This window comes from Plasmodium gonderi (genome assembly GCF_002157705.1).
Source record: "Plasmodium gonderi DNA, contig: Pgo-contig_18, whole genome shotgun sequence".
NCBI lineage: Eukaryota > Apicomplexa > Aconoidasida > Haemosporida > Plasmodiidae > Plasmodium > Plasmodium gonderi.
The window spans coordinates 16,891-25,922 of record NW_021628956.1 but is presented as its reverse complement, the minus strand read 5'-3'; the positions used below and the strand labels follow the sequence as shown (position 1 = coordinate 25,922).

The window sequence follows — 9,032 nt, the reverse complement described above, 5'->3', positions numbered from 1 at the left end:
TTATGAATACAAATTTATGTATAGAATGTTATTAAAAAATATTATAAATATATCCTGATGTATAATTATAGTTTTACAATATTTTTCCCATAATAAATCACAAACTAATCCATAATATAAATAATGGCTAAAATAAAAATACCAAAAAATACAGCAGAAAAAGCTCCATAATATGCACTTATTTTAAAGGCATGTGTAAGTTCGGGTATACCCTCAGAAAACCATTCTGATAAACATAATATCGGAATTACTGATACAAACATTACTAAGGAAAAAAGTGAAATAATAAATTCAATTTGTCTTAGTATCCATTTTCTTCTTCGTTTTTCCTTATCCCAATCTATACGCTGTTTCAAATTTTTTATATAATTATATGCTACAATGATTTTATTATTATTAATTATATTTGGTCTTTTGAATAATAATTTAAAAGATGATATATTTATTTTAAAATTTTTATGCTCACTATTTCTACTATGTTTGAGTTCTTTTAATTGATTAGATTTTGAATAAGATTTAGTTTCAATTTTTAATTTGCTATTACCTTTTTTATTCGAATTGTGTTCATCTATTCGTGAATGTTTTATATCCTTATCCATTTCATTCATTGTCAATAACCTTTCATTAATTATTCCATATAATCCATTTAAATAGCACGTTTTATTCAATGATTCACAAATTGAACACTCAAAAAAAGAAAAAAAATAATTAATATGTGATGATACGATATATAATTATATTATTAGAAAAAATGCAATGATATATTATAAAAAAAAATAAATATTTATTTATATATAAACCTACCAACTCATAGATTATATAAATCCATATTAAAAATAGAAATGTAATTATTTTAAAAAAAGTTGATATTTTCTTCATCCTATTCATTATATAAATCAATAATTAGTACATTCACTATATAATAATTTGTTCTTATAATTTTTTATTATCAAAATATTTTTTATCTTTTAGAATATAATAATAATTATTTAACTTATTTTAATTTTTAATAATAATATTTTTATAATAATTATGTATATAAGAAACCATGGGAAAATAGTTAAAATATTTTATTCAAATTTACGTGTAAAACTTTCAGAAAACACTAGAATTGTTAGTATAAATTTATTTGTACACCCTTAATTCATGAGAAAAATAATAAACTCATTATTTTATAAATGTATAATTATGAAAAATTATAATAATTTTGAATAAATGGTAGATAATACAAAAGTAAAAATATAAATATAGTAATAATATACATAAAATATGAATTTGGTTTATTAATTCAATTAATGAGTACAACAAATATTTCGAAAATATATAATTCTACCTAATTCAAAAAAGATTTAAAATAATTTTAATTTTGATAGTAGTTAAAATAAAAAAATTAGAATTTCTTTTTAATTTATACAATAAAAAACAAACTTTCTATAGGCTTACAAGGATAATAATATTTTCCAATCCTTCAAGAGTATATAAAATAAAAATTTCTATATTATTGTAGTTGAAAAAATTCTCCTTTTTTTGTGAAACTAATAATAATTTTTTACAGATTTTTTATAATTAGATAATATTTTTTCTCCCTCAGGATATTATTACATATGACTTCACATAAAATATACATCGTAGACTTTGAAATTTTAATTATTTTTAAATAATTATAAATATGCATACTCATAATATGAATATGTTTGTAGATATAAATGGTATAAGTTATAAATGTACTATAATAATATATTATTCAAATTCAGTTATTTATAGATATTTTCAAACATATTTTTGTCATGTGCATTATGTTATGCTATATATATATGGTTAATAAATATATTAAAAAAGAAAATAATATTTTCTCTGTTTTAAAAAATTTCCGTTACATATATTTTACTCTAGATAATTATTTTTTTTGTTTATAATAGTTGACATGAATATAAAAAATAATCATCCAAATTAAATGATATATTGTAAAGATAAATAAATATTATATAAAATACAAATGCATTGCCAAAATCAATTTTATATTATAATTTATTTATTTTTTTAAGGAATTTTATTTCTATAAATTATATGAATATTTTGCATTTTTAATATGAAACAAAAATGTATATTCTTACACATATTTATATCACTCTTTTTCCAGAAAGAATTATTAAAATTTAGTTTTTTTTAACTGTAACATAGTTAAATTTATTTTGTGTTTTTGTTTATCCTTTTATATGAATATGCATCATTTGTGAATTCGTATTCATATTAATTTTTTATTAATGCATTTTTTTCATTATAGCAATTATGATAATTCTTTTTCAAAAATTTAATTTTGTGAATGAAAATATATACGTTAATTTGAAGCAACATTATGAAGAAGATCCTGTTTATGGGTAACTCTTAGAGCATATAAGTTAATAAAAAAAAAAAGAAAAGTCAAAAAATAATTTCTAAATATTACATACTTTTTTTATAATTAATTTTAATTAAAACACCATTAGAATATTGTTCTTATTATTATAACATATATATAAATTAATCCATAATCTATGCATTAATTTTTCCCTGTTATATGTTGTTGAAAGAAAATTATTCGTGTCTATTATATAGATTAACCAAATAGAATTCAAATAAAAAGAAATATATAATATTATGTACGTAAATTATCAGTACATATTATGGCTAACATTATATATAATACTTAATATTTATAAGATATGAAGAGAAAAATATGCTATATGCGCCATAAAAAAAATATAATTAAAACGTATTTCCTACAGATACTATATGAAATGTATATTCATCATAGGGTAAAAATAATTATGTAATGTGTTCTCTACTGTACATACAAGTGATCTCTTCACTGATCTTTCTAATGTAAATTATTTTTTTTGGTTCTAAAAATTTTTGTTCATGGAGGAGTAAAATTAGTATAATTATAAAAAAACTATTTAAATATGCATTTATACTATCAGTAACACGTAAAGGATTGTTTCCTCAGCGATATTAATGAAGAATAATTTTTCTTTTATATCAAAATCTATATAGAAGCTTAAAAATTTTAAATATATTTATTTTTAAATATATATAAAAGTAATTATTTTTTTCATTTTTTTAATAGACTATTATTGTGTAAAAATAATACAAATTTATAAATAAGGTAATAATATGAATAAGTCTCATTATATACAGTAGATATTATAAAATCAATTTTTTTTTATGTGTTTTTATATTGTTATTATATGATGAAGCATATATAATCCATGATCTATTATTACATTTTAACCATAACTAAATATAATTAAGATACTGGAGAAACTATTAATGCCTATAAAAATTTATTTCATAAAAAAAAGAAATAAATTAATATATATTATAAAATTAACTCCAGGAAATATACATAATATAAGAGGTTTAATGATAATAGATATAATATATTATTTAAATATATAAATAATCCATAATTCTTGTACACTTTACAAAAAAATATTTGACATAGAATTCTATGGAATAAAAATATTTATGCAATAAGTTAAATTAATATTATTTATAGTAAACATCATTACATATATTATATGTAGTAATATATGAATTATTTCTAAAATAGTAATACTAACTTATATATTTCCAAAAAAATATAAATAAATAAACACTTTTTCTATTTACATCTTTATTTAATATAGATAACATATATATTCATTACAATAAACAAAAGCACATTCTTTCATTAAAACAAGTAATAGTAAAATTAAAGCACATCTTGTATTTTAATTATAGTTTTTAAAACTTTATTATCTCTCATATACGCCTCACGTATTTTGCTTATATATATTATTAAATATATATTTTATTACATTATTTTATAAATATAACAACTAATTATATTCTTTAAAATAATAAATTCTTCTAATGTATACGTTATACAAAATAGTATCATATTGCATTAAAATTTATAAAAGTTCACAATTATAATTTTAACAAAGTTTTTTGTAAATCTTCAATATTTATTACAAGATGTTTAATAAAATTTAATATAATTTCTGTAGTTCATTATTCGCACAGTTATTTTATTTAATTAAGGAACATTTAGCATAAGATTTATATAGTATACAAGGCACTAAATGACAAAGTTATATTGTTCAGAATATATGCACATGAATTTATATAAATCTAGTCTTAATTCTCTTATATATATTTCTAATATTTGAGTAATATTTTGTTAAAAGTATTTAAAAAATTAGATTTTTATGTATATATATTAAAAAAAGATATAAATATGTGTATATTTTTGAAAACTAAATAAAAAATAGAGAGTCTTATTAATCATCATATAATGTCTAACTAATGTTTTCTCTCATAATATAATATGTATACGAATACCTATAAAAAATTCATTGCTTAGTACATGTTACAATTAAGAAATAACAAAATGGCATCATTTTTTAAGTTTGGCTGTTTTACTAGAATCTTTGCAATTTTATTTTTAATTTGGATATCCCATTATTATAAAAATGTTGTAAAAACATAATATAAACATTGCTTTCTTTTGATTAATCTGTATGATTTCTAAATAAATACGCTTATTGCAAAAAAAACGTATATTTATATTTAAGGAAATATTATTAATTTTTTCTTTTTGTAGGGACTCCTCGATGAATCAATTAGTAATATACAAAATGTAGATATATTATTGATTTCAAGAAAAACTAGATTATTACAGAATCATGAAATGGACAAGGAAGCTATATACAATGAATTAAAAAAAAAATTAATACACAAAATGAAGTCTCAGAAAAGATATAAAAGAAGAAGACCTAAAATATATAATATATTCGCAATAATAGATTTCTATATTGAAAAAAAAATATATTATAGAATGTGTAGTATACACAATTTGATTAAACAAAGAAATGTTAATCAGAAAAGAAGTACAGTATCTCAATTCACACACATGATAATTATATTTTCTTTTCCTCTAATTATATTTTCTTCAGGAGTAATATTTTTTCTCTTAAAGTATTTTATTCTTAAAACGGAATCAAATTTACTTTATGGAGCTTTAGGAACATCTGTATTATCATTATTTGTATTAATATATATTTTCATAAAAATTATAATATGCCGTAAATTACTCAAAGCAGAAAAAAAAAATAATTTATGTGATTATAATGATTCTTCATAAATTTATATAAATAATCTCTATTATGTTATAAATATTTCTATAACATCATATATATAATAATATTTTTACGCACATTTAATTTTTAAAAAATGTATATTTAATTATGAAAATTTACAAAAGGCGCATCAAAAAAATAAAATTTTTGTGTATAATAGAAAAAACTGAATATTAGCATGTATATTTTTTTTATGTGTTACAGTTTGTTCAATAAAATTCATTATATATATTTTTATAAGTTTATAATATTTTATAGGAAATATTATTATTGAATATGTATATTTATGCAATAAATTATGTAGTCTACGAGCTTCAACTGTATATATGTATTTAATTATTTAAAACAGTAAACTAATTGTTTTGTATTCTATTGTATTACAAATTAAAAAATGAATAATATAATTTCGTTAGAATCGCGTTTTTTATTCAATCACACTTTAATTAATGATGACTTACTTCACTTCTTTAATTTGAGATTTGTTTCACTTCATTTAAATATAGCAAAATGTAAAAATTTAATTTGTTTTTAATTAACTAAAAATATGCCTAATTCGTCATATTCTTATAAATAATAAATTTTTCGTTATTATTTTTTTTATTTAATGAACATAAGTATATGTTTATCCGTATTATTAACTATAAACCTCTTTTAGCGCATATTACAAATAATAATGAATGTTGAAATATAGATTGTAGTGATATATGACATTCTATTGAGGAATTTCTTCGCAATTAATCACGGAGAGTAAAACCTGAATATAATATCATTTATTAAAAACCTTTTGAATCAAAATATATGTTCGTAAATATATTGTTCATATTCTGAGGAGTAAACGAATACTTTAGATATAGATGTCATTAGTGAAAAAAATAATTTACATATATATGATAAAAAAAAAATTTAAATAATCCAAGGATGCACAATATTACATTCAATTATTAATGATATATTTACCAAATTTGAAATCTCATTTTAAATCTTAAATTATACATACATAAGAATTTCATATACATGCTATCTTGTATACTGAACCTTTTATACATGTATTAAAATATTACCTTCTAAATAAAATGTATGTCATTTAATTTTAATAATTTTATGTATCCCAATTATGTATACAAGAAAAATGTTATAAATTTAAAGGTAGAGAATTTTTTGCACGTATATAATATATTCAGTTTAACATTATGGTATATGGAATGAAATAAAGTATGTGTAGAATAACCTGCAAGAGTTTCAATAACAATATAGCCACCATTTAATAAGTAATATTTGAGTTTAAATAAATTCTCATGACATAAAAAAGAAAATGAGAAATTTTTAACGTCCAATATTAGGTTGAACTGAATAATCTAAAAAAATAATTATAGCATAATCAAATGGGATATACATTGAATATTAAGTATCAGGTTCAGTGCAATATTACATTAAGAAAATTAATATATCTATAAAATTAATCTTTTCTAATGATAAACTTTATTAATATTATAAGAATTTTTAATATATTATATAATTATTAAATTTTATATTATTTCGTCAAGTAAGAGTTCGAATATATTACAGTGAAAATCAAGTAAATAATTGTTTACCATGTTTCTCAATAAATATATTTTAATGATTCATTATTTTACTTTATTTATTAAGAAAAATAAATAAAAATTCCATATTTATTAATATAACTTATTTATTGCATATAATAATAAATAATCCACTGTAACTTTTTTTAATAAGGATCTATTCAAATGAATTAATAATTGAATAAAATATTTTAAAATATAAAGAAAAATATATAATATGTCACATTTTTGTGGTATCACAACTTATATATATTTAATAAAACATGTATCATAAAAAAAAACATATATTCATGTAATGACTATACTGAAATTTGAATAATATCCTAATTAGTTTGTTATGTGTTAATATTTTTTGTTAATCATAAATAATAAAAGAAACATAACTATATTATATTCCATTATATATATTATTTTATAATTCATATATAAATAAGCTATTCCTTCGGAATATACTGTAAAAAATAGAAATAAAATTTATATAATTTTTTGTTGTGTAATATAATTGAGTCTTATATACATATATAAATTATAACAATTTTTAAATAACTTAATTACACCATTATAAGAAATATAAACTACAAAATATGATACAAAATGTTACATTAACAAATGGGAAGAATATTCATCTTATCTTCATTCTTTTTCCTTATAATATGGAATATATATTTTTAGTATTCCTATATATCATATTCTACATTGATCATTGATAATACTGAGCAAATATTATTTTTGATCTTAAAATTTTATAAGAAGAGAAAAAAAATATACTACTGAAGTAATAAAATGTAATTCAAATTGTATCCTGGAAACTAAAGCATTATGCAAATGCATTTGTTTATAGATTTATGGTTTTTATACATTTTTTTGTATTTATATTAAAATATTTTATTTCACAAGTATACACTGGTAAAGAATTATAAAAATAAAATTGTAATACAAATAATGCATTAAATAATTTGTTCTGCTTTATTCATTAAATATATATAGAAATTATTTTGTCTTACATTTTCAGAAAAATTAGTATAGTTATATAATATATATAATGTGTATTTTGTTTAAAATTAATTTAATAAAAAGTGGTATAAATTTAATTACATGTGTAAAAAATATTTTTAATCATTTATATATTTGTATAATTTTTGTATTTACAGCAATTAACGCAAAAATATATAACATACAGATATAAAGAATGTAATTACTTTAGGTTTTCTTAAAATATATTTAAAACACAATATTGTGAAGCACTTATTTTAGTGATATATATCATAAAATTTAATATATAATATAATTATATCATAGATTGCATCAGTATATATAGAAATAGTACGCCTTTTATTAAGGATAATATTAAAAATATATTATAGGATACATATATGTACATCTATTTTTTATTATAAAACTTTATATTATAATTATTATATTTTCTCAATAATATATTAAGTGAGATATGTTATAAATATATTATTATATTTATATAATATTAATATATAGAATATGTATCGTATAAGCATTAAAGAAAAGAAAAATAATATGAATATATAACAAAACTGTGTTAATTTCTATAATAGGAAAATCTTACTCAATGACATATAACAAGTGATATGTATTAGTTGTTATCAATTTATGTAATTATATAATTTTATCATTGTATATATTATTAATATGAATAATAATATTATGTATGATGTGCGTAATGAGAGCTTATTTAAAATAGTAAATATAGATTATAATTATTATTCCTTTTATGGGGCATATAAAAATAAATGCATTATAATATATTATTTTATCATGATTAATTAATACATATTTAATATTACAAAAATTAGATAACATAATTATAAATTATTTTTATAATTAATATATTTCCACAAAAAATAGTTATTTTAAATAAAATAATACAATGCATGTCAATAATCTAAATAAAAACTATTTTGTTATTTCATTTATTTAACTTGTATATTACGTATAAAATATAAAAATGCGGAATTTATTTACACATTTTTTTTCATTTTACACTAAAATAAATCATATTATTTGCATTTTTATGATACTATGTTAAATAATTCATAATAAGATTGATTGCTGTAATAATAAAAAAATAAATACTATAATATTTATTTTCTTTAGCGTACATAAGCAATACATTTAATGTGCAAAAGGAAAATAAAAGAATGTTATCACTGAAAAATACATAATGATATATTAAATATATCCTGATTACTATAATAAAAAAAAATAGATTTTTATTATATATAGATAACAACGAAGCATGAATTATATAAAAAAAATA

The 9,032-nt window shown here is 17.8% G+C and overlaps 1 protein-coding gene across 1 annotated transcript; it reads right to left on the bottom strand.

The window, feature by feature from the left end:
• Window positions 1–888, bottom strand: PGO_000170 (variable surface protein; the record flags this gene model as incomplete). The annotated part of the gene is made up of 3 exons (XM_028690721.1): window positions 1–54; window positions 153–686; window positions 805–888. 3 exons carry the CDS (start codon window positions 886–888, stop codon window positions 1–3), a joined length of 672 nt encoding a protein of 223 aa, XP_028546522.1.
• Window positions 889–9,032: the final 8,144 nt, after the last annotated feature.